Source organism: Cetorhinus maximus, chromosome 16 (assembly GCF_964194155.1).
Source record: "Cetorhinus maximus chromosome 16, sCetMax3.hap1.1, whole genome shotgun sequence".
NCBI lineage: Eukaryota > Metazoa > Chordata > Chondrichthyes > Lamniformes > Cetorhinidae > Cetorhinus > Cetorhinus maximus.
The window spans coordinates 58514712-58539313 of NC_135894.1; the positions used below are offsets into that span (position 1 = coordinate 58514712).

At 42.3% G+C, this 24602-nt stretch overlaps 1 protein-coding gene and 1 non-coding gene across 7 annotated transcripts in view; both read right to left on the reverse strand.

Annotated features, from left to right (window-relative positions):
- dmd (dystrophin) overlaps positions 1-24602 on the reverse strand; it is a 1945510-nt gene that overhangs the window by 1178467 nt on the left and 742441 nt on the right. For all 6 annotated transcript variants that reach the window (XM_078559857.1, XM_078559853.1, XM_078559852.1 and 3 more), the window contains exon 16: positions 12063-12235. In XM_078559857.1, coding sequence (XP_078415983.1) covers positions 12063-12235 — 173 coding nt within the window. The remainder of the gene's footprint in view (positions 1-12062; positions 12236-24602) is intronic.
- On the reverse strand, positions 5688-5851 carry LOC144692059 (U1 spliceosomal RNA). Its single transcript, XR_013579255.1, has one exon. It is a non-coding gene; the product is annotated as a U1 spliceosomal RNA (small nuclear RNA).

Genomic DNA, 24602 nt, shown 5'->3' on the forward strand with positions numbered 1-24602 from the left:
TGGTGCATAACTGAAGACAGCAGCACCTAACTGAGGAAATGGTGGACACCATCATGCGGCCATTATTGAGGCCATAGCCAGCAACAGGGCTGAAATCATGGAAGACGGTGTTGTCCTCACAAAACCGCCTTCTCACATCCCCATCATCGCATACCCTCCTCTGATTTACAAGTTGCAAATGTTGTAAGCATGCACGTTTGGCTTTACCCCCTCCAATAACCACAAACTTATCCTCGAGTCTTTCTCCTTTCAGATACCCATGAAGGGCCACCTAGTCAAGCAATGGCAGAAGAGCAATAGGTGGATCATCAGGAAGACAGTGATGATGAAGAAACGCCATCACTCACTCTAGCTCTCAGTCACTAGCTCAAGTACTGACACTAAGCATACTTTGCAGGAGAGTTAAAGGTGTGATCTGCATCTGATGCCACATTCTGGATACGTGCAACCTGCAGTTAAACAGGGAGCAAGGATACTGCAGGTGCCAGCTTGCTGGAGGGTGAGGTCACACGCGAGTTCTGCCACAGAAGACTCAGATGAGGACTTTGATGGGACAGTCCATAGAAGGCAGGTGGTGGGTACGCACAATGAAATACTTTGTTAATTGGCAGGTCTGCCAGAAAGCCTGCATGCATTGATGCAGAAACACGGAGGAGTCAGGCACCAGCCTTGCACATTTTTTTAATTATTCATTCATGGAATGTGGGCTTCACTGGCTGGGCCAGCATTTATTGCCCATCCCTAGTTGCCCTTGAGAAGGTGGTAGTGAGCTGCCTTCTTAACCGCTGCAGTCCATGTGGTGTAGGTACACCCATAGTGCTGTTATGAAGGGGGTTTCAGGAATTTGACTGAGTGACAGTGAAGGAATGGCGATATATTTCCAAGTCAGGATGATGAGTGACTTCCAGGTAATGGTGTTCCCATCTATCTGCTGCCCTTGTCCTTCTAGATGGTAGTGGTCGTGGGCTTGGAAGGTGCTGTTGAAGGAGCCTTGGTGAATTCCTGCAGTGCATCGTGTAGATGGTACACACTGCTGCTACTGTGTGTCAGTGGTGGAGGGACTGAATGTTTGTTGATGTGGTGCCAATCAAGTGGGCTGCTTTGTTCTGGACAGTGTCAAGTTTCTTGAGTGTTGTGGGAACTGCACTCATCCATCCAGGCAAGTGGGGTGTATTCCATCACATTCCTGACTTGTGCCTTGTAGATTGTGGACAGGCTTTTGGGAGTCAGGAGGTGAGTTACCCGTCACACGATTCCTAGCCTCTGAACTGCTCTTGTAGCCATAGTATTTATATGGATAGTCCAGTTCAGTTTCTGGTCAATGGTAATCTCCAGGATGTTGATAGTGGGGGATTTAGTGATGATAATGCCATTGAACATCAAGGGGCGATGGTTGGATTCTCTCTTGTTGGAGACAGTCATTCCCTGACACTCGTGTGGCGCGAATGTTACTTGCCTCTTGACAGCCCAAGCCTGGATAATGCCCAGGTCTCGCTGCATTTGGACATGGACTGCTTCAATATCTGAGGAGTCGCGAATGGTGTAGAACATTGTGCAAACATCCCCACTTCTGACATTATGTTGGAAGGAAGGTCATTGATAAAGCAGCTGAGGATGGTTGGGCCGAGGACACTACCGAGGAACTCCTGCAGTGACGTTCCGGAGCTGAGATGACTAACCTCCAACAACCACAATCATCTTCCTCTGTGCTAGGTATGACTCCAACCAGCAGAGAGCTTTCCCCCTGATTCCCATTGACTCCAGTTTTACTCGGGCTCCTTGATGCCACACTCGGTCAAATGCTGCCTTGATGCCAAGGGCAGTCATTCTCGCCTCACCTCAGGAGTTTAGCTCTTTTGAAAAATGTTTGAACCAATGCTGTAATGAGGTCAGGAGCTGAGTGGCCCTGGCAGAACCCAAACTGGGCGCCAGTGAGCAGGTTATTGCTAAGCAAGTGCCACTTTGATAGCACTGTTGATGACTCCTTAAATTACTTTACTGATGATTGAGAGTAGACAGATGGGGCGATAATTGGCCAGTTGGATTTGTCCTGCTTTTTATGTACAGGACATACCTGGGCAACTTTCCACATGGCCAGCTAGATGCCAGTGTTGTAGCTGTACTGGAACAGCTTGGCTAGGGGTGCAGCAAGTTCTGAATCACAAGTCTTCAGTACTGTTGCCGGAATATTGTCAGGGCCCATCGCCTTTGCAGTATCCAGTGCCTTCAACCATTTCTTGATATCACGTGGAGTGAATCGAATTGGCTAAAGACTGGCATCTGTGATGCTGGGGACCTCCGGAGGATGCCAAGATTGATCATCCACTCAGCACTTCTGGCTGAAGATTGTTGCGAATGCTTCAGCCTTATCTTTTGCACTGATGAGCTGGGCTCCTTCATCATTGAGGATGGGGATATTTGTGGAGCCACCTCCTCCTCCAGTGATTTGTTCAATTGTCCACCACCATTCCCGACTGGATGTGGCAGGACTGCAGGGCTTAGATCTGATCCGTTGGTTGTGGGATCACTTAGTTCTGTCTATCATTTGCTGCTTATGCTGTTTAGTACGCATGTAGTCCTGTGTTATAACTTCACCATGTTGACACCTCATTTTTAGGTATGCCTGGTGCTGCTCCTGGCATGCCCTCCTGCACTCTTTGTTGAACCCGGGTTGATCCCCTGGCTTGATGGAAATGTTAGAATGAGGGATATGCCGGGCCATAAGGTTACAGATTGTGTTTGAGTACAATTCTGCTTCTGCTAATGGCTCCAGCGCCTCATGGATGCCCAGTCTTGAGTTGCTAGATCTGTCCGAGATCTATCCCATTTAGCAGGGTGGTAGTGCCACACAACACGATGGAGGGTATCCTCAAAGTGAAGGCAGGACTTCGACTCCACAAGGACTGTGTGGTGGTCACTCCTACTGATGCTGTCATGGATAGATGCATCTGCAGCAGGCAGGTTAGTGAGGATGAGGTCAAGTATGTTTTTCCCTCTTGTTGGTTCCCTCACCGCCTGCCACAGACCCAGTCTAGCAGCTATGTCCTTTAGGAGTCCGCCAGCTCGGACAGTAGTGGTGCTACTGAGCCACTCTTCATGATGGACATTGAAGTCCCCTCACCAAGCGGACCACCCTCAGTGCTTCCTCAACGTGGTGTTCAACATGGAGGAGTACTGATTCATCAGCTAAAGGGAGGGCAGTACATGGTCATCAGCAAGTTTCCTTGCCCATGTTTGACCTGATGCCATCAGACTTCATGTGGTCTGAAGTCGATGTTGAGGCAACTCCCTCCCGACCGTATACTACTTTGCCGCCACCTGGGTCTGCTGGGTCTGTCCTGCCGGTTGTACAGGACATACCCAGGTATGGTGATGATGGTGTCTGGAACATTTTCTGTTAAGATATAATTCCGTGGAGATGTCAATGTCAGGCTGCTGCTTGACTAGTCTGTGAGACAGCTCTCCCAATTTTGGCACCACCCCCCAGATGTTAGTAAGGGGGACTTTGCAGGGTCAACAAGGCTGAGATTGCCTTTGTCGTTTCCAGTGCCTAGGTTTGATACAACTGCTAAGCCATTTCAGAGGGCATTTAAGAGTCAAACATATTGCTGTGGGTCTGGAGTCACATGTAGGCCAGAACAAGCAAGGATGACATATTTCCTTCCCTAAAGGACATTAGTGAACCAGATGAGGTTTTACAACAATCGACAATGGTTCCAAGGTCATCATTAGACTTTTAATTCCAGATTTTTATTGAATTCAAATTCCACCATTTTGCCATGGCGGGATTCAAACCTGGGTCCGCAGCGCATTACTCTGGGTCTCTGGATTACTAGTGTAGCAACAATACCACTACGCCATCGCCTTGATCAGTTAAAACCCATCCTCTGCAGTGCTGAAGTGGTGACCAACTCCATTAGAACAAGTCTTCAGCCAATCATGAGGCAGCATTCAAAGGCTGATTTCTTAACTTCCATTGCAGCACAAGCAGAAGCCACCCAACACTTGTGTGCTGCAGCGGTCTACCAGAGTGAGATCATATAAGATCAGCTTGCTACCGGCATGCTGCAGTGACCAGTGCGTCAATGGGCTTGTACTGCATCATAAAAGTCCAGCAATCTACCCACCATTATATTTCTGAGGTCGTTCAGGCATTGCCTAGAAATAGTGTCAGTGGCACTATCCTCTCTCAGGATGACAACATTCACCCTCCCACCATGATCACTCTGCCAGTGCCCTTGCTCTTCCTGTCAGCCAGCCAGCCAGCCCAGACTGCTGTTGCCCATGCTGGGGTGGTGCAGTCTGAAGATGAGCCAATCTAGAATGAGAGCCGGTTGAATTCATCTTGCAAAGCCATTTGCCACAGAAAGTCAACAACTGTTCATCAGCCATGTTGCATTGGGGTAGCAATGTATAGAAGCACGAGCACTGGCAAAGGCACACAGAAGGCATGCACTAAGGGAATTCATAGGTGATAAGTTGACTTTTGTATGGACTATTGAATGGTTTGCATCATAAATTTGGTTTGGAATGTTTGTTTTATAATGGCTTTTACTTGATGCATTATGACCAAGAGGATGCCATGATGGTCAGTAACAGAAGGAAGGTAAGCTGCAGGACTCTTGGTGAATGGGAAATTGGGGTTGCATTTACTAGCATGGTAGTCAGATGAGTCATTCACGGACAACCTGCTCAGCCATTTTGGTTGCCTCCTTCTTCTCTTCCTCCTCTGCTCACAGCTGTTTGCTAAATACATGCTGACAAGAGCTGTACCCTCATGGTGGCGAGGTTGTGCGGCCTGCAGATCAACACAAATCTTGACACCAGCTCTGCTGATTACGGCAGGGTTCCTCCAGAGTGATTCAGCCAGTGGAAGCACTGATTAAGCACTCCCTGGTCTATTCATTCTCATTTCATGTGGCAGCATGGCTCTCATTATATGCATGCTGCCCAGATGTGCATGGATTTTGCACTGGAAACATGAACCAGGTAGTTAGTGAATAACCCTTGTTGCCAAATAGCCATCCTCTGGTTTGTTGTGCTGGTTCAAATGCAGATGGCAGAGTTGTCTCCGTGACCTCCTTTGTGATGGGAGATGTTGCAACTATCACCTGCTGTAGCCTGGAAAGAGCCCAACACATAGAAGTTCATGGTCACGGTAACCTTCACAGCCACCTGGAATGCTGTCCTCGGCCTGCTCTGAATCTGTAGTTATGGCTGCAATAAGTATCAAATTTCAGTGAACGCCTCCTTAAGTGAAGCAGAGACATCTGATACACTGTTCCTTGATGAGGTTGAGGTAAGAAAATTGCTCCTGAAGACCCTGCATGGACATGGCTTCCTGCTGAATGCCATTGTCTCCCTCCTCCAGTGGCTTGCTCCTCCTCTGTGTAATCTCTGCCCATCCCCCTAGTCCTGCTTCAAGCCAATGGGGTTCCAAACTACTGCACCCATGGCTGGGAGCAAGTGGTCTGAGCAGAAACCATGAAATCACGAGCAAGTTTGTCACCAACTGCCACACCCCTCCCTGCCACAAACCTCCAAATACTCTACAAACTCTGCAACAGCTGGTACAAAAACATGAACTAACATGAAAGTAGCTGATGATTCTTTTAAATAAAACTGGTGGGGGAGGTCCTTACTGATGCTGAATGTGTTTTCAGCTGTGGTTAAGAGAGGTTTTTTTTCAGGGGAGAGCACGAATGCAGTCCCCCACCACCACAAATTTTGCAGTCGAGTATCCCGCATTTGGGGACATCGCAGGCGTCAGCACACCCGGAGTGCAATGGGATAGCCTCATCCTGGGAGCGCAACCTTCATGATCATTATTTCTCCCCTGCCAATGCAGTTAGCTGGAGTGTTCAACACAAAATGGTAGTTTTGGCACCAAACTAGCTTTACACGCTTACTGATGTCATGATCAACCCATCCAGCAAACTATTGGTACACACTTCCTGTGCATTAACGCTTTACCAAAGATGGATTCACTGTGGCTTGCAGCAGAAGCACGCACATGCTGTGGATGCCATTTGGGAACCAAAACAGCACCTATGGCACCGAAAATGTGGGTGCTGTGCAACCAAATATTCCCACCATTAAGTGGGAATGAGATGAAAAGATCCCATTTCCAGTGGCTAACTTTATTTTTTTCTGCCCATGTTGATATTTGCATAGTTTCAGCAGACTTGGATTGAGGCAAGGAATGTGCTTGTGGAGTGGGCAGGAAACCACACATAAATGAAAGCTATAAGAAATTGAGGGGCAAAAATTCTGAAAATCTTTGGAAAGGCTCAAAAATAATTCAACCCATTACCATTCAGCATTTGGCAACTAAATACAGGGAAGAGTGTTTGGCAAGCATTTTTTTCATTATCCTTGAAGAATCAATCCTATTTGGTTTGAGGCTGCAGGTAATCAGCATGATTAACGCACTCCATTATTCAGCACCTGTTAAATTGCTGAACCAATAATTGTTTTTCATTTTCATTTCACAAAAGTGCATGCACTTCAAATGATTTTGTGGGAGGAATATAATTGGCCTCCAGTTTAAAATACTTGTATCAAATTTCTGCCAATACCTTAAACTTAAACATAACCTAAGTACTTCCCAAAATTTCTGGTAAATATTTCCTAAACAACAACAACAAAAAAATCAGTTTGCAGTTAAGAACAGGCACTGGACAGATCATGGAGAGAGAAGAGGCAATAGAAGACTGAGCATAAAATTAAACTGATGCTTCATTCATTTTGTACAGCTTCAAGATTCAATTAAAATTATGTGCAAAGACCAGAATTGGAGGAAGTAGAGATCTTGGAGGATGAGAGAAGATTATTGAAATGGGGGTGAGGGCACAGAGGAATTTGAAAACAACAATGATTATTTTAAAATGGAGGTATTGCTTGACCAGGAGCCAACGTAGATCAGTGTATAGAGAGGTAATGGGTGATTGGAACTTGATGCAAGTTAGGAAATGGACAGCAGGGTTTTGGATGAACTCAGGTTTATCAAGGTTGGACGTTGGCCAGCTGAGCACTGAGTAGTCAAATCTGGAAGTAACAAAGGCATGAATGAGAGCTTTAGAAGAAGATTGGCTGAGGCAGAAGCTGAGGTGGGTGATGTTATAGAGGTGGAAATAGGCAGTCTTGGTGACGGCTAGTTTGGTGGTCAGGAGTTCATTTCAGTATCAATATAACACCAAGGCCTGCTTTAGCTTCTGAGAATTGTCAGAGAGATGGAACGACAAAAGACAATGGATTTTGATTTCCTTGCATTTAGTTGGAGGCAGCTTCTGCTCATCCACGAGCAGTGTAACAAAGCAGTGACAATGGAGGAATGGGCAGAGGTGGTTGTGAGGTAGAACTGGGTATCAGCAACATGTGGAACCTGACATTATGTTTCTTGATGATGTCATGAGGGGCAGCGTATAGATAAGAAATCTTAATTGAATTGAAATCAATATTGTCTGTTCGTTCCCTGCAAATTACAGAAGTGTTTACCTTCCTCAGTCATTCCCTCCTCCTACAATCTTCAGGTTTTTAAAACCCAAGTTTATTCTCATCTAGGCACTGCTTCATGATTTATTTTATTTTCTCTTTTCAGCCTTGGTAGCATTCTACATTATAGAACTCGGTCTCTCACCTTGTGATCTCAATTAAAATAAGTGCTGTTCTACTGGAAAGAGCAGTAATTAAAGAACACCTCAAATTTAATTGGAAAGGATTATCATCAACTTTGACACACCTTTGATTTTCTTTTACAATTTCCTTTAAACATTGAGTGCCAATGGCAACACCAGGGAGACAGTTACTAAATCCAAGAGTATGAGAAGAAGGAACTAAATGATGCATAGTTGAACTTCAGCACCTTGGAGTTAATCAGATTGTTTGTTAGCTGATGTTAATTTACCTTTCCCACACAAGTGGAATCAGTAAATCGTTTCAGACGGTATCAACAGTAATTTTATCAGGACTCAACACAACTGTACATTTTAAACAAAGTAAAAAAGGAGAAATATCCAACATGTATTAAAATTTACTCGCAGTTCTCTGCAGCAATTAAGGGTGGAATTTTCCTGGCCTGTTGGAAGTAGGTTTGGCAGTGAGTAAATTGCAGAAAATGATGTCAGGTTGGGATCCTGGCCCCACGAAGCACTTCCGCCTTTCCCAGGGTTGGGTTGGGAAAGCAGCTTGGCTGAGGTGCAAAGCCAACTGAAGTACTTAAGAAGGTAACTCGGTGTAAATTTGCGCATGGATTCCCTCTGCCACCAACAGTGCAGGAGTTCCACGCTGTAACCTGACAGATTGGAGACAGCGATTGCACAGCAGGAAGTACCTCCCTAGTGAAATTGACAAGCTGGGAAGAGTCGGCAAGACCCCCACATGGCCACTTTCTGGGAATGCCAGCCAGTAGCTAATCAGACAGTTGACAGGCCAGTGGTGGGCCTTCCCCTGCGATCAGGAGCCCGGGGGGCAAAAGTCCTGCCACCTGAGAGTTTCCTGTCAATCAGAAGCCAACATCTTTTTTGAAAGGCAGCGCTAATGGTAAGGCGGTGGCTGCAGCCAGAATAACACCCACTCGAAGCCCAGGACCCAGGCTACAGGTGAGTGATGGCACAAAAGGGTTTGTGGGGGGGCAGAGTGTCATCAGCAAAGGCCGGTGGGTGGCTCTCTATGGGCACCCCCCTTCCCAATTTGGGGCCCTTGATCGGGCACTGAGTGCCTTTGAACGAGGATCTCTCCTCCTCCCACCACTGGAGCCAGCATGCAAACATCTCAGGGATAGCTTGTGCATGTCCCATGGTGTGAGCCCTGCCTGTGCTGGGTTAACACCTGCAAATTAGTGCTCTTCAAATTCAGGTCCAATTACCTCTTAAAGTTCCTATGGAATCAAATTCCATCACCCTTTCAAGTAGTGTGTTCCAGCTCTCAACAACATTCTGAACAAATTTCTCCTTGTTTCCCCTCAAGTTCTTTTTGCCATTTATTTTAAATCTATGATTACTCTGGTTACTGCCCAATTGCCAGACTAAGCAGTTTCTCCCTACTTGATGTATCAAAATCCCTCAAAATTTTGAATATCTTTATTTGGTCTCCTCGTAATCTTTTCTGCTCGAAAGAGAACAATCCCAACTTCTCCAAACTCTCCACATAATTGAAGTTGCTCATCCCTGGTATCATTCTGGTAAACCTTTTCTGCACCCTCTCCAGATCTGTGACATCATTCCTAAAGTGTGATGCTCAGCATGGTACACTGTCCACCAGCTAAGGCCTAATCAGAGATTTACAGAGGTTCAGCATGAGTTCATTGCTTTTGAATTCATTGCCTCTATTTGCAAAGCCAAAAAATCTTAATGGCCTTCTCAACTTGTGCTGCCACCTTTAAAGATTTGTGAATATGTACTCCCAAGTCCCTTTGTTCTTTAACCCCTACAAAATACTACCATTTAGATCATAGTGACTTCTATGTTGTTTCTCCCAAAGTGCATCACTGTACATTGATATTATATTATATCTGTCATGTGTCTGCCCATTTCACTATTCTGTCTGTATCCTCCTGAAGTCTGCTCGTATTATGCTCACTATTCACTACAGTGCCAAGATCTATATGACTCACACACTTTAAAACTGTACCCCTTTACCCAGAGTGGCAGCAGTGTATGCAATCTGCATGATAGCAGCAACTCACCAAGCCTCCTTCAACAGTACTTTCCCAATCTGCGACCTCTACCACCAAGAAGGACAGGCAGCAGATGCATGGAAACACCACCAACTGCAAGTTCCCCTCCAAGCCACTCACCATCCTGACTTGGAAATATATCGCCGTTCCTTCACTGTCGCTGGGTGATAATCCTGGAACTCCCTTCCTGACAGCACTGTGGGCGTTCCTACACCACATGGACTGCAGTGGTTCAAGAAGGTGCCTCACCACCAGCTTCTCAAGGGCAATTAGGGATGGGTAATAAATGCTGGCCTAGCTCATGAAAGAATAAAAAAAGGGAAGGGTTTTGGGCTGGAACCCCGATGTTGGGGTTAAATGGTTGTTCTGACCCTGCACTGGGTTGGGGACAGTCACTGACAGTGATTTTCCCTGAATTGGCCAATTAATGGACAGAGAGCACACTTGTTGTAGCGGGCTCTCAAAGCTGGAGGGCCAACAGGAGGCCCTCCAGCACAGGAGTTGTAACCTGCTGTTGCAGGTAAGGGAAAGAGAAGACATCTCCATCCTGAGACTCCCTCTCAGCAATTAAAAAAAAATGCATTAAAAATAGCTCCAGCTGTGATGCCACCATCATGGAGGGGAAACCCCTCCACAGAGTGGCTTGTGTCTGTAGTTGTAGCCAGGTGGGCGAGAAGGACCTCAATGCCTGCCTGGAAAGTTGACCCAACGGTCAGTTAGCAGACACTCCCTGATAATTGGCTTTTATTGGTCATAGGCAGGCCTTAATTGGCTACCCGTCAATTGCGGAAGGGTAGCCCTTTCATCACCGATCCCATTTCCAAGAAAATAGTCCAGGAATAAAATGGTGCTGGAAAACTAGCATACCAGCCAGCAGTGTAAAGTTTCAAGCTCGCCTGCCTCTGTCCCCACCCCCATATTCGGGCAGAAGTTCTGCTGCAGGTCATTTATATGCAAGGTAATCACTGGTTCTAATAGCTACCCCAATGGGACCCCACTGCATACATCTCTCCAGTCAGAAAAATAGTTGCTCACCACTATTCCTTAACCAATTTCAAACCCAGGTAAGCACCACCTCTTTAATGGCATGTGCTTCTATTTTTCAAATAAGTCTGTTACCAGGAACTTTATCATTTGCCTTTTGAAAGTACATCTATTGCACTACCTTCATCAACCCTATTACTTCAATAAAGAATTCAATCAGGTTAGTCAGACACAATTTTCCTTTAACAAAAACAATCTGACTGTCCCTTATTAATCCATACTTCTCCAAGTGAGAATTAATTTTGTCCTTGACAGTGGTCTTTTGTAGTTTTCTCACCATTGACATTAGATTGAAACGCCTAAGTTATCATATTTATCCCTCGCCTCTCTTCTGAACAGGGATATAACACTTGCAATCCTCCAGTCTTCTGGCGTCACTCTAAAATCCGAGGAGGATTAAAGACTGTGGTTTGAGCTTTTGCTACCACAGCAACCTAGGATACATCCCATCTGGACTGGGGGATTTGTTAATTTTGAATGATGCCAACCTATTTCGCACGTTTTATTGATCCATTTTTATCCTACCCAACAACCCTACTCCTCTTCCTCTACTCTGACATTAACTTCATCCTTTTCTTTTGTGAAGACAGACGCAGTGTACCTATTCAGTACTCCACCATGCTCTCTACCTCCACAAGAAGATTTCCCTTTTGTCCCTATAATCAGTCCCACCATTCCTTTACCTATCTCTTTACATTTTACCGGTTTATAAAAGATTTTTGTGTTCTCTTTTAATCTCTTGCTAATCTTTTCTACTCTCTCTTTACCCTTCTCAACTCCTTTTTCAATTTCTCCCTGCTCTCTCTCTGCTTTTCTCCCTGGTATTTGACTGTATTTTGTACCTGGCATAACTGTTAAACTATTAATGAAATATATGGAAATATAAATTACCATACATTATTACCTCAAAATTATTGTGTAGAAACATGAATATAATCCCAAAGCTTTAATCACAGTGCCAGTGGTAATGGCACAATGCTCTTTTATTACTTTCCCTGATGCATGCATAAGATAACAACCTGGCATTAGTGATAATAATTTTAAACACTAGATGGAGATCTGGCTCTTATTAATTGAAGTACGTAGCATACACCAAAGTTTTATTCTGAGGGAACAGGAATGGACAGACCTCAAGATACCGTCATAAAACACGTTGGAATTTATTCCAATTTATTTAGTACAAAGTGTATGTGTGTCATGACTTAAATAACTACCAATGGATATTCCTGGTAAACCTATAAATTACAGTAGATAGCAGTATTGTCCCACATATGACATTACAAGCATTTTTCTCCTTTACTAACAAGAATGAATAATACCTTCATATTGCTCTTTAACTCACCTCTTCCTGAGCTCAGAGTCCAAAAGGACTTGCCTCTTCTTAGGAGGAGGGGGTGGAGGAAGTTCCTCTTTCTGCGCTACCGAAATTTTCTCTTTGGTGGTAACCATGGTTACAGTTTCCATTAGCGTGGTCTGTGTTAATGACGTCTGAGTTGTGGTGACAGACTGCGACATCTGAGGGAAGAATTAAGACAAGAAGTCACAGACTGCTGGAGTGACTTCAATAGCAAATGTTTGAAGTCTGAAGAGAAAATAGTGAGAGAGACTGCTCCAGTCAGATCAACAATGCAAGATTCTATCAAACAAAAATTTTTAATCCAGTTCATTCTGTGGCTAAACACTGATTAGAATGAAAAATAATCTAGCAGCATTCATACAAAATGACATGTAAGTAAATATAATGATTTAATGGCAAACTTAACAATATTCATTAATACAAAAATACAGAGCATTAGGGCAGCAATACACGCAAGCCTATCAAACTCATTCAACTCATTCCAATTGAGGTTCTACATAGTAAATTTGCATTACAGTTGGGACATATCATGCCTATGCCAATTCTATGCTCCTGCACTTTCCCCCCCTAAGCAGCAACCCTTCTTATTGAAACCTGCAATAAATTTTGCACTCATTGTGTCGAGTGGCAGTTTATTCCACAATTCAGTTCTCATAACAAAAAAATGTGCTTCAAATCATCTTTGCCTTACAATCAGCTCAGGTATCTCGGTTTTATGTTTCTTATTACTGCTGAAGAATATACAATTTTCAAAACAGCTTTCATTTATATATCACCTTCAATGTATAAAACATCTCAAGGCACTTCATAGGAAGGTGCAAGAAAAACAAAGCCAGCGAAAAAGAGGGAGAGCTTAGGAAGGATGACCAAGTTGGCTGTTGCAGGGGTACATTTTTCGGCTTGTTTTAGGAGGCGTAATATAGACTTGGGAAGTTTGCAGAAATAAAAGGGTGGGAAAAAACCATGGAGGGATGAAAGATAAGGACAACAATTCTAAATTTAATGTGTTGGGGGTGGGGAGAAAGTGCATATCAGTGAAAAAGAGGTGCGATAGGAAAGTGGGACTCTTTGTCAGACATATGTGTAGCAATTATTCACAAATTTAAAATTATGGGAGGTCTAGGATGGGAGGCCAGCAACGAGATTGTTGGAATAATCAAGTTTCAGTAGCAAAGGGCAGATGTGAACAACGTTGCAGACTAGGGTGTAAGCAATCAATTGGATTGAAAGGATATGGAGTATGAAACTCAGGTTAGGATAGAACAGAATTCCAAGGTTGCAAATAGTCTGGTTCAGCTCAAAGCAGTGACAATGAGGGAAGTTGAATCAGCAGCATGGGAACAGAGATTGTTTGGCATTGTTGGTGGGGGTGGGCAAAGTGAGTTAGGAGGAGATGTTATGACTCATCCAAGGCTCCATGACAGAGGCAGCGGGGATCATCAGTATACATGAAAACAGACTCTGTGCCTCCAGATAAGGTTGTCAAGGGTTAACATGTAGATAAGGAAACGGCAAAGGCCAAGGATAGATCATTGAAGGACTCTAGAGGTGACAGTGCCAGAGAGGGAACAAATGTTATTACAGAAGTTGCATTGACTATATTAAGATAGATATGATTGGAACCACATGAGGCCAGTATCACAGGACATTGAGGAAGGTGTCATAAGAGGATAGAGTGTATCTGTATTGAACGTTGCAGACAAGGATAATGCATCATGGTGATATGTACAAAATATTTTCTTTTGTCAGTTGTTCAGGCCATTTCAACTCTTAGGGAAGGGTGAAAGTTGGACTGGAGGGATTTAAATAGAGTTTTGTGGGGAGTTGTACAAAGCTGGGAAACAATGACATATTCAAGGACCTTAACAAGAGGTTGGAGATGGTATGCAGTAGTTGGTGAGTGCAGAAGGGTTAAGGATGCGTTCTGAAGGAGAGAGGGATGTTGCCTGAACGAAAGGAACCATTTTACAAGGTCATTTCACAATGGGAGTTTGTGAAATTAGCCCGATTATGTATTCTTGGCTGAGAGCCAAGGAATCCAATAGCCTGTTGAAAAACCTGAGTCCAGGGGAAACATTGCTTGACTGACAGCTCTGGTTTTCTGATCTATGCTGCCAATTGTACAATGTTTATTTGCATGCAATAAAGAGGTTTCAAGTGCTTGTGGTTTCTGCTATTGATACTTTAAATGGTCTAACACCATGATTAACACTTTTATTGGGCTGTAGTAAAAAGCATTTTTTTTTAAAGAAAGTGAAAAGTTATCAATGCACGACCGTTATTTTTAAAAAAGCTTTTTTTTTTAAAACACATCCTACTGCCACTATAGAGTGCATTTCTTCTATACAGTGTATAATGGGTGAATGGGCATGCAAGTGCCATAGCTTGGCATGTGGGACAAGAGGGGCCATAGGGAGTATGTAGGGGCATACTTTGGCACAGGGGGCGTAAGAGGCCATAGGGATTGTTTGAAGGGCATACCTTGGCATAAGGGCCATGAGAAGCCACACAGGGCGTGTGGGGGATATGAGGTGGCACAAATAGGGCACGGGGAGTGTGTGGGGTGAGAGGATGTGAGGGGTGAGGGCTGGGGGCCTTTATGTTTTTATTATAACTGGGACAAAATCCCACAGCACTGAGGTGGACCTTTTAGACAGCCCGCCTCCACAACCAGCAGCCCGAGTCGGTTGGCCCAACTGCATCACTCCTGCCCCAATCCTCAACAATGAAAATCCCATCCTTGCAGGCACCTTCTCCCGAGTAGACAGGCCAAAATAGCTGAGAGATCTCTCAAAGTCTACGTCAACAATCCTTCCTCAAACAATGCCATCAAAAATCAATTTACTGATCCTGCCTCTCATTTTCTACTTATGGCCTCTTGCTGTGTGCACATTGGCTGCCACATTGTTCTAAAATAGTGTCTCAACTTCAACAGTAATTCACTGGATGTAAATTGCTTTTGGATGTCTTGAGGATATAATACGGTTCAATATAAATGCAAGTTCATTTTTGCTTCTGTTGACTCTGGTTGCCGACCTACATTGGTTCCCAGTCAAGCAACGTCTGCTTTTAAAATTCTCATCTTTGTTTACAAAGCCCTCCATGGCCTTTCCCCACCCTGTCTCTTTAATGTCCTCTCGCCCCACAGTCCTTCAAAATGTCTGAGATCACCTAATTATGGCCTCTTGTGCATCCCAAATTTTAATTACTCCACCATTGGTGGTTATGCCTTCAGTTGCCTTGGCTCAATAGTGCCACTGCCACTATCCCTAAGCAGCACCTGAACAATCTCAGAAATATGATGGAGGGCAGATTGCTGGACTTTTATGATGCAGTGCAAGCCCATTTATGCACAGGTCCTGGAATACCCTCCCTTTACCCTCTCTATCTCGTTTTCCTCCTTAATGCCTTAAAACCTAGCTCTGACCAAGCTTTTGGTCACCAGCCCTTAAATCTCCTTCAGTGGCTTGATATCATAATTTGTTTTATAATGCCCCTGTGAGATGCGTTGAGATGTTTCATTATGTTAAAGGCACTATATAAATATGAGGTGTTGTTGTTGTTATGAGTTCTAACATTTGGTCGAATGAATTTCAACATTTACTGTGCAGGATTATTCCCCAGTTTCCAGCACCTGCTGCATTTGTAGAAGATTATTTAGAAGAGATATTGTTAACTGCTTTTTGTTGTTAACAATATATCACTTTTCTTCCTCGCCCAGATGAATTGATGGAAAACACTAGCAGCCATGAAGGCTACAAAAACACATTAATATATACTGGCACACTCAATAGTGAACTGCATGTGATGCTATCAAAGTACTATTGTTAATATTTAATAACAATAATTTCTTCTGCACTCATCTTAGCAAGTCCAATAAAGATACTTCAACTGCCTCATTTATTAATATCTATTGGCTTAATCAGAGAATCACACATAAGATTTCTAAAGTAAAATGAAAAATTGGCAATGAAACAGCAAAACAAGTAATATCTTCTGTTATGCCCTGAAGGTATTTTTGTCCTTGCATTTGAGCATTCCAATTGTTAGCTAATCAAGCAACATTAGGATCACATCAGCCTCCTGAGCAAGCAGGAACAAAAGTCAATTAGCATGTCAAAAACTTAAAGGGTTATCTTCCTACTGTATTTTACATGTAGTTTTTATTATAAACTTGTTTATCTGCAAAATTGCGGAAACCATATGTGACAACTCTGGTCGCCTTTATAGATGTCTCAAGATAATCCAATTTATAAAGATTATGAATGGCACATTAAGAATGCCACTTGCATGGTTACCATTTAGTTGTAATTCCCCCTGTATATGAGAGGGAGAAACAAGCATGGTTATGTAAAGTAATACAACTGTATATCACTGCTCTAGGGACCACACTATGACGTTCAAAAGTGACAAATTCAGCTCCTCAAAGTACAACGCCGTGCTCAAAACTTGATTAAAACCGTAACACCAGTGCAGCAATTGATCAGTCTTTACTACAGTGAATTAAACAGTCTAATCCGGTAAATTTTTTAAAAAGAATGTTACCAACCACTCAAGTTTAGGAATCACAAAAAAGCTGTCAAATTGAAAATAATGCCTGAAATCTTTTTAAACACTGTTAGGATAGAAAACAGAAAGCCCATTTTATGGAGCTTTACAGAGGTAGTGTCATGACTGATGTCGTAGCTTGAGTATAATTGATTAAAATATGTTATATATGTCAAAATGACTGAAGTTGACTCATTACATTTGGAAATCTTGATACAGAAGTTACTTAGCAATCTAAAGCTGTCTGTATGTGCATTTAAAGGAATAGAAAGAAATTGTGAATTTGGTTAATGAAAACTGCAGATTTCAAATGCAGTTTAAATTGAATTTAACTGTGCTTCATTGAGAAAGCATTTTCCATGTCAGACCTTATTATTCTACTATAGAGTGGCCCTTCTATCTGTGAATTAGATTTATGGGACAAAAACCACAAACACAGACAGAAAAAGCATCTCAAATGAGTAGAACAATCCTTGTAGCCCAAAATAACCAGCAATTAAATCACAAGGCAGGTTTCCTTTAAAAAAACTTTTGTATATCTGAATACAAGATTCTCCAATATATTGCATAATAACCCTGAATTAAGGTGTGCACACAGTTTATGGTGTCAGAAATAGGTAACAGATCGGCCACCCATTATAGATCCTCCTTGAGTTTCCTTTCCTGCTTTGAACACCGGGCTTATTATAAATGGAAGTTTGCGGCAGGTTATAAGAAAATAGTCCAAAGAAAATAAAAGGTTCTGCTCATATGTTCTCTGCATTCCACAATATAATGTATCCTGTTGTGGCACACATCAGGTGTCTACAATCAGAAAGGGCACTGGCATAAGATACTGTCTATATACATGCATTTTCTAGCAGGGATTAGTTAATAGAGATCATGAGAGAAGGCTTGCCTCATTTCCCACTGACACCGACCCCTCCCAACATCTTTTGTCCAGGAGTACTGAGGTCAATTGTGGTACAGAACGCCCTTCCTACCCTGGCATCTTAATTCAAATCAATTAATTAGACATAACTTAGAAATTAGACCTAGAGCTTTCTTTACCTAATATCATTGCTAAGTGGTATATTTTCTCACTCAACTACCTTAATTATGAAACATGGTTAACTCCATGCTGCTATGCTATACTTTACTCAGATTGGTTTTTAAAACTACAAAATAGGTTAGGAAAGAGGCTCAGAGTGTTAACAGTTATATGAATAAACTGTCTGTTTTATGCTGCTAATTCAGACCCCACTAAGCTACCACAGCCCCCATTCAGCTAATTCAGATACGACTCTGAAATGAAGTCATACGATGGTGTCCTAATCTTCTTCAATCAAAACTCATGACACCTAGGTGAGTAATTAGCTGCAAGGTATGATATTTGGGTATAAGTTAAATTAATTTTATTCCACTGCTGAGTCATTTCATGGCTTACATGTGTAAAATTTGAAACATAAAATAAGACTTTACAGATTGTACTACTAAAGTATTATTACTGTAATGTGGTTTAAACCCCCAGAGTCACTGCTGACAGTTTTCTACAGAACGAGTTCCATCCCACAAGATACCAATGGCTACAGCATGAAACAGAGCAATGGCCAAAACTGCCTTCTCTGTCACCTCCGACACACAGAGAGTCCCCATGTATACATATGAACAGCCGCACACTCCCCCTCTTCAAAACACACAAAATTATAGTAAAATAACAAAATATATATTTTTAAGCTTTAACATTGGAGGAACAAACAGAATATAATGGGTTTAAGTAATCAAAAAATACTTTAACCTTTTTGAACTCAAATGGCGGAGCAGGCTCGAGGGGCCGAATGGCCTGCTCCTGCTCCTAATTCATTTGTTCGTATGCATGTATGTTCATATGAGTGATCAACACATAGAATGGGCTTCAGGCTATGCACTGTAGGCAAAAACTGTGTGACCTTTTCAGTAGGAAACAATTGAAAGCTGCAATGGGGAGGGAGAGAACTTCAGGGTAATTCCCAATGGATGAATTAAGATGGGCTGAATGGTCATCCTCATCTGTAATTATTTTGACATTGTGTAAAAGCATAAGTATATAGCAATTGAAGCCACTAAAAGTAGGTTTTTTAATATTAGTATCTTCAACGCCAACTCCCAACATAAGAATATCAACATAATGGCCCAGATTTGTCGTCAGCAGCGATGTAGGGCACTTGGCGTTGCCCTCAAAGAAAGCTGCAATCTCTATGGCAGGATGTAGTATAAAGGGTTAACTGACAGGATGTGCTAATATATGTGCGGATGATGAATTACTGACATGAGTCAATCGCGTATTAGACTCTCTCTCTCTCAAGAGAGAGAGAGAGGTTGGAATCATGCCCAGGAGCACCATGCCTACCCTGTAACCTGTTTAAAAGTAGTACTAATAAACAAGTGTTAAGCAGATACCAGAGTATGTCTACAATCTGTCTACTAACCACGTACCATATCTAGAGTCCAAGGTAGAAGAGCACATTTCAGAACATGGTGGCAGCAGTGAAGGCATCAATGTAAAACACAAAAGGAACCAAAGAGTAAAGAAACCTTTGAAACCAGCTTGTAAAAAATCAGCAGGAGAAGGAGGCACATTAGAGAGGGGCAACAATGACCGTACCTGATGAGCAGTCCCAGCCCTTTCCCCACCCATTTGACTGCCTCAAGGGCCTGCAGAGAGACCAGCAGTGGGATTTATGGGAACGCCATTTTCTCTGGCACTGAGCAGTGTCAAGCCTTCACAAAAAGGAGCAAAAGCTTCTTTCTTCATGCAGTAGGTCCAGTAGGAGATGACATTCTTCTAAGGCAAAGGGTGCAAGATGCACCGCAGGCTTTGAGGCTATTCTTAAAGCCTTTGACACTTAATTTAGCCCACCACAGAACCCTGGTATTAAGCAAGCGGTTCGTTACGCGAGGCAGGCCGAGCTTAGAGAGGTTAATTGGGCTATAATTCTGAGGCTTCATATGACTCTGTCAATTGGGTAGGCCCACAGGCAGTGTCCCATCCATAAGAAAGCCCACTGCCAAACCAGGAAAAAGGGCAGGAAAATCCAGGCGAGCAGCCATTTTGAGATGATTGTGCTGTGGCACAAAAACCCAGCATAAAAGCCAAAACTGCCCAGTAGTGGGCACGGAAAGCTTCCAGTGTGGCAAGATTGGACATTTCAAGCATTTCTGCAAATGCAAAAATTTTAATCAAAGTCGAAGACCAGAAAGTATTTATGAAACACATTCCATTCAAAAAATGGAAAGCCAAGAAAAAGGCAAAATTACAGAGTTCCTAGGGCAAGTTGATAGTCTTATTCCAGACTATTGGTCAGTTACACTCCAAGTTCAAAGTTTCAATACTACCTTTAAAATTGACACTGGCGCTCCTGTTAACATATTAACAGATGATCTCAACTGGCTTCAGCCTTCATCCATCAGACATCAAGATACAAGGTCCAGGGGGCACTGACCTTCCAATCAAAGGCACAATTATTGCTCCTCTTAGCTACAAGGGGTGACAGATTATTGATTCTCTCCACATTCTTCACAATCAATCCACATCCTTGTTGAGTGGCGATATTGCCATACTTCTAGGAATTCTAGAAAAACAGATGACGTTCATCATTTGAATGACTCACTGTCTTTCATGCAACAATCTTTGACATTTCATTTAGAAGCAGTGGAAATTAAGCCTTCAGAAGCTAAGGAAGTTTATACACTCGGCAGTAAGTTCCTTTATTTCACAGAGATGCCATCCACTAGGCCAAAGGCAGAGATTAAAATTATGAATCTCTCAGTTCTTCACAAAAAAGCTAGATGTGGTGGATACAGAAGGCAGTGCAACAGACAGTGACCATCCACATGAAGATCTGAATTGGCTCTTCCTAGAAGGAAGTGATGAGGAAGAAGCCCTTGCAGCACTAAGTGATCTGATGGAGGTTGAGGTCCTAGAGAATGATTCACCTTTCCAGTTGATAGGTGCACCAAATGTTGTCTTTTTCTCTGTTGTCTTTTTAGAGGAGTTTTTAGTGGCTGAACAGCATCCAGATCTATAGTTCCACTTAACTGACCAATATATTGCCTACTTTATCTCCAGTTGTCCATGAAGAGTATTCCACAGGGAATGCCTTGCTTGAGTCCAGGTTAGAGTCCTTAGAGGATCGAACTGCTAAAGAGCTGGTACCTTCCCAAGGTGAAAGTCAATTGCCTCCCATACTGCAGAATCCTGTACAGCAATCTTGTCCCCAAGTTGATTGTCTACAGGAAATTCATCTCATTACTAAAGAAGAGGTGGACTTGTCTCCATATTTTCAGCAATTCTACCCATTGCCCATAATGGAGCAGCCTTGTACAAAAAGAAGTGTGGCTCTCATACCACTGCCTACAGAAAGTAGACGGTCCTCCCAAAATATTATTCAGAAATCATCTCCTCCTCTTTTCCTGACAGTCTTACAGGAATTTGATTGTGTTTTCCTTTGCCGTCTAAGTTCGTTGATATCTCAGATCTTCAATGTCTTTTCAGTCTTCACTATTGCAGTGAATTATACAGCTGTGACGGTCTTCCCTGGAGGTGAAGATCATTCCTATTCTGCAGCTTTTTCCCATGTGCTTCAAGGGAGAAACAATTTTCTCAGAGTGTCCTGAGTTCTTCTCTTCAAAAGCCAGAGGGTTCAAAGATTGATTCTCTTCAGTTTTCTTTCTTGGGTCAGCCTTTCATTGAAAAGTCTTTGTTGTCCTTGCAGTTCAGTCTGCTTCCCAGCAATGCTGCTAAAGTGTTGTCCCAGTCTGCAGATGATGATGTTCCTACCAGATGCAGAGGAGAGCCCTAATGCCTGCAACATGTCTTCCCTAATGGCTGAGAAGACTGTGGGATATTGAATCCCTCAGGACTGTGACTTGGGGAGGGGAAGAGTGGGAGTTGGAGTTAGGTAGAAACTGTAGTCGTAAAGAAGGAATTAAAGAAATGTAATGTAAATAATTAAATGTATAGTTTCATGCTGTTGAAAATAGAATAGTATCATTGAGGGGGAGTTGTAGTATAAAGCATTAACAGATGGAATATACTAATGTATGACGTAAATGATGATGTACTGCTGACATCAGTTAGTCATATGTTAAACTATCAAGAGAGGGATTGAAATCATGCCTAGAAGCAATGTGCCTTATCTGAAACCTGCTTAGATGTAGTACTAATAAACAAGTGTTAAACAGATACCAGATTATGTCTACAATCTGTCTGCTAAGCAAGTCCCACACCTAGAGTCAAAGGTAGAACACATGTCAGAAAAAAGGATTCTCCCTTTTCCAATGGCAGCTTATATCTGGCACCAAGTCAAGAGATGTCAGCAACCAATCGTATTGAAGTAAGTATTCACACACAGCAAAAAAGTTAAATGTACTTAAAATCCTTCTGCTTTTAACTAAATTTTCATATAACTAAAAAAATGCTTGGATTAGAATAGAAGCTAAAATAAAGTTAGAAAAGTTAAAAAATTGAAAAAAACATTTTTATTAAACAAATGTACATTTTTATCATTATGGAGAAATTTGACATACCACAATTATAAAATTAGCTTCTCAGGGTCAGTGAAGGTGTTTAGCTGTAATTATGAAGTTAGTATACTGTAAGAAACTCAATTTCACCTCATTCAACAATGTCCAACAGTTTCAAAGGCTTTTACAGCGAGCCTAATAGTATAAAAATAGAAATTCTTGGTAATTCAATTGATTTCCATTGATTGTAGTCTGCAGATTGCCCCAAAAGTGCACCTTTTGGAGAACCGTGGAATCACTCACAGCAACTCTGGATTTCTGAGTTATTCTGCACAGGGGCAGACTTCAGAAGTCGCTGTCGGTTTTGTTGGAATAAAGACAGCAAACATTTGACAGCTTAACCATCATTACCATAGCACAATCTGGGCATCTATGAAGTTTTTCTAATGGTAGCCACATTTGATATTGTTTACTTCTTGCTATGAATATCACAAAGGAAAGGACCATTCCGATAGTCTAAGAGGTAAAACCTTTGAATGATGCAGAAGGCAGCACATTGGAGGATCAATACCTGATACTGTATTGACAGAAATGAACCTGGGCCCATTATCTTCAAACACTGAGTTTCAAATTCCATTGTGTCTTTAGAGGCATTCTCCACCAGAGGTACAGGTAAGTGTAAGGGTGGGAGAGTCAATCAGAGGGTCAGCCTCCAGCAACTAGTTATAGGCACTGACAAAGATGTGGGGATTTGCAGCGAGAGATTATAACTGGAGATTCAAAAATGCCTTTACTAAAACTATATTTCATTCCTAAAAGTAAAGCTCACTTTTTCTACGTTTGCAGTTAAGCTGTTAGCTCTTCAGGATAAAGAATTATTGAGATTACTTAATCAACATATAAGGAGCAAGTATAAAACAGCAGAAACACTCCAGGCTCCAAATAATTCCCATTTTGGACAATAAAAATTTCAATGCTATGTAACTTTTAATCATTTCACCGACACAACTGCAGTAACAAAGTGGATTTTTCTTATTCAACTGTTAGCTTACACTGCAGCCTCTGGAATTAGCCATTTTCTAACTTATAAAATATAAATGAAACATTTTGTTGAGCAACCCCATTGCCACTAACCAATCCTTAAGGAGACACTCCTATAACAGCATTAGAATTCAGGTCTATGTGTCGCTTTCACTATTCATGGGAACTTCACCTTTCACTAACAAACTAACTTCACCTCTTCACTAACAAACTGTGAAGGTTGTAGTTGTTACAAATGGATCCGAGATGTAAATTGCAGTCATGTGACTGTCTCAGGGCTTGAGTTCAGATTTTTGTTCTCATTATTTGTGGTTTTTGCATCACAGCTTCTTTATTGTCCTCACACAAGAAATTCTATTTTCTGCTATTCACCACTTGAAACCTTTAAAGAGGATGGGAATTATGAAAGCCTCTGTATTAAGCACTGTAAAATGACCCAAGCATGTTTTTAGCTGCCTCACAAAAATGAACTACCTCAAACAAAGACAGAAAACACTGCAAATATTCAGCAAGACAAGCAGCATCCATTGAGAAGTACAATTGGGCAGCTGACATTTCAGATATAAGCCATGCTTTAGAACTGTTTCAGACTTCATTTGGTTGAAAAACATGCAAAAGGTCAGCCTGAAAAGGTTTCTTACATACCAAGTAAATGATAAAAATGTGAGGCAGATCTTCTTGAATCATGACGGATACTATTACCACAGCCTCTCACAAAGACTGCTAAACCCACTCGAATGTCAATGTCCTAAAGGGGCTCTCAAATTCCATTTTGACTATTGTTCCTCACCTCCATCCACCCCACCACCTCCACCCCCCCACCCCCCACCACTTCATTCCAACTCATTGTTTTCTCCCCATACACACCCACTTAATTTTGTTTCCTCAAGTCTGATACTACCCTTTCTCTTCCTTCCCCTCTGTTCTATTACTGCTAATGGTGCAAAGAGAGCTACACCAATATAGGAGATAATCTGGTCCAAGTCATTCCATAATGCAGCCAGCTAATTATTAGGGATATGAACCCAGTATTTTGAGAAGCTAGTCCACCTGTAACTGAAGTCTTTAGAAACGTGACAATCAGTTCACAACTAAGTGTTTTCACTTTGCTGTGGTGTCACAAAAGTGTCGTCAAAGCTATTATAATAGGTCATATATTACTCTATAGAAGATCCAGCAGTTCCTTCTCAGGCTACAACAGTGGTAGACCTTAATTGTTGCTTTCTCTTTCCGCCATTGAAATTAACAAATGAAGTGGATCTTGAAAATGCAGAAATTGCAATGATCTCTAAGACACACAAAATTGTAGCTGAACTTCTGATCCAAATGAAATTGAAGTATTTATAGTAATTCGAGTGTCTTTGGCTGCTTGCTTCAGCACCTTTGAGGCGCCTGACTTTGATTTCCTGTGACTAAAAAGCTCTCCTATATCTGCCTAAATTCATCACTCCT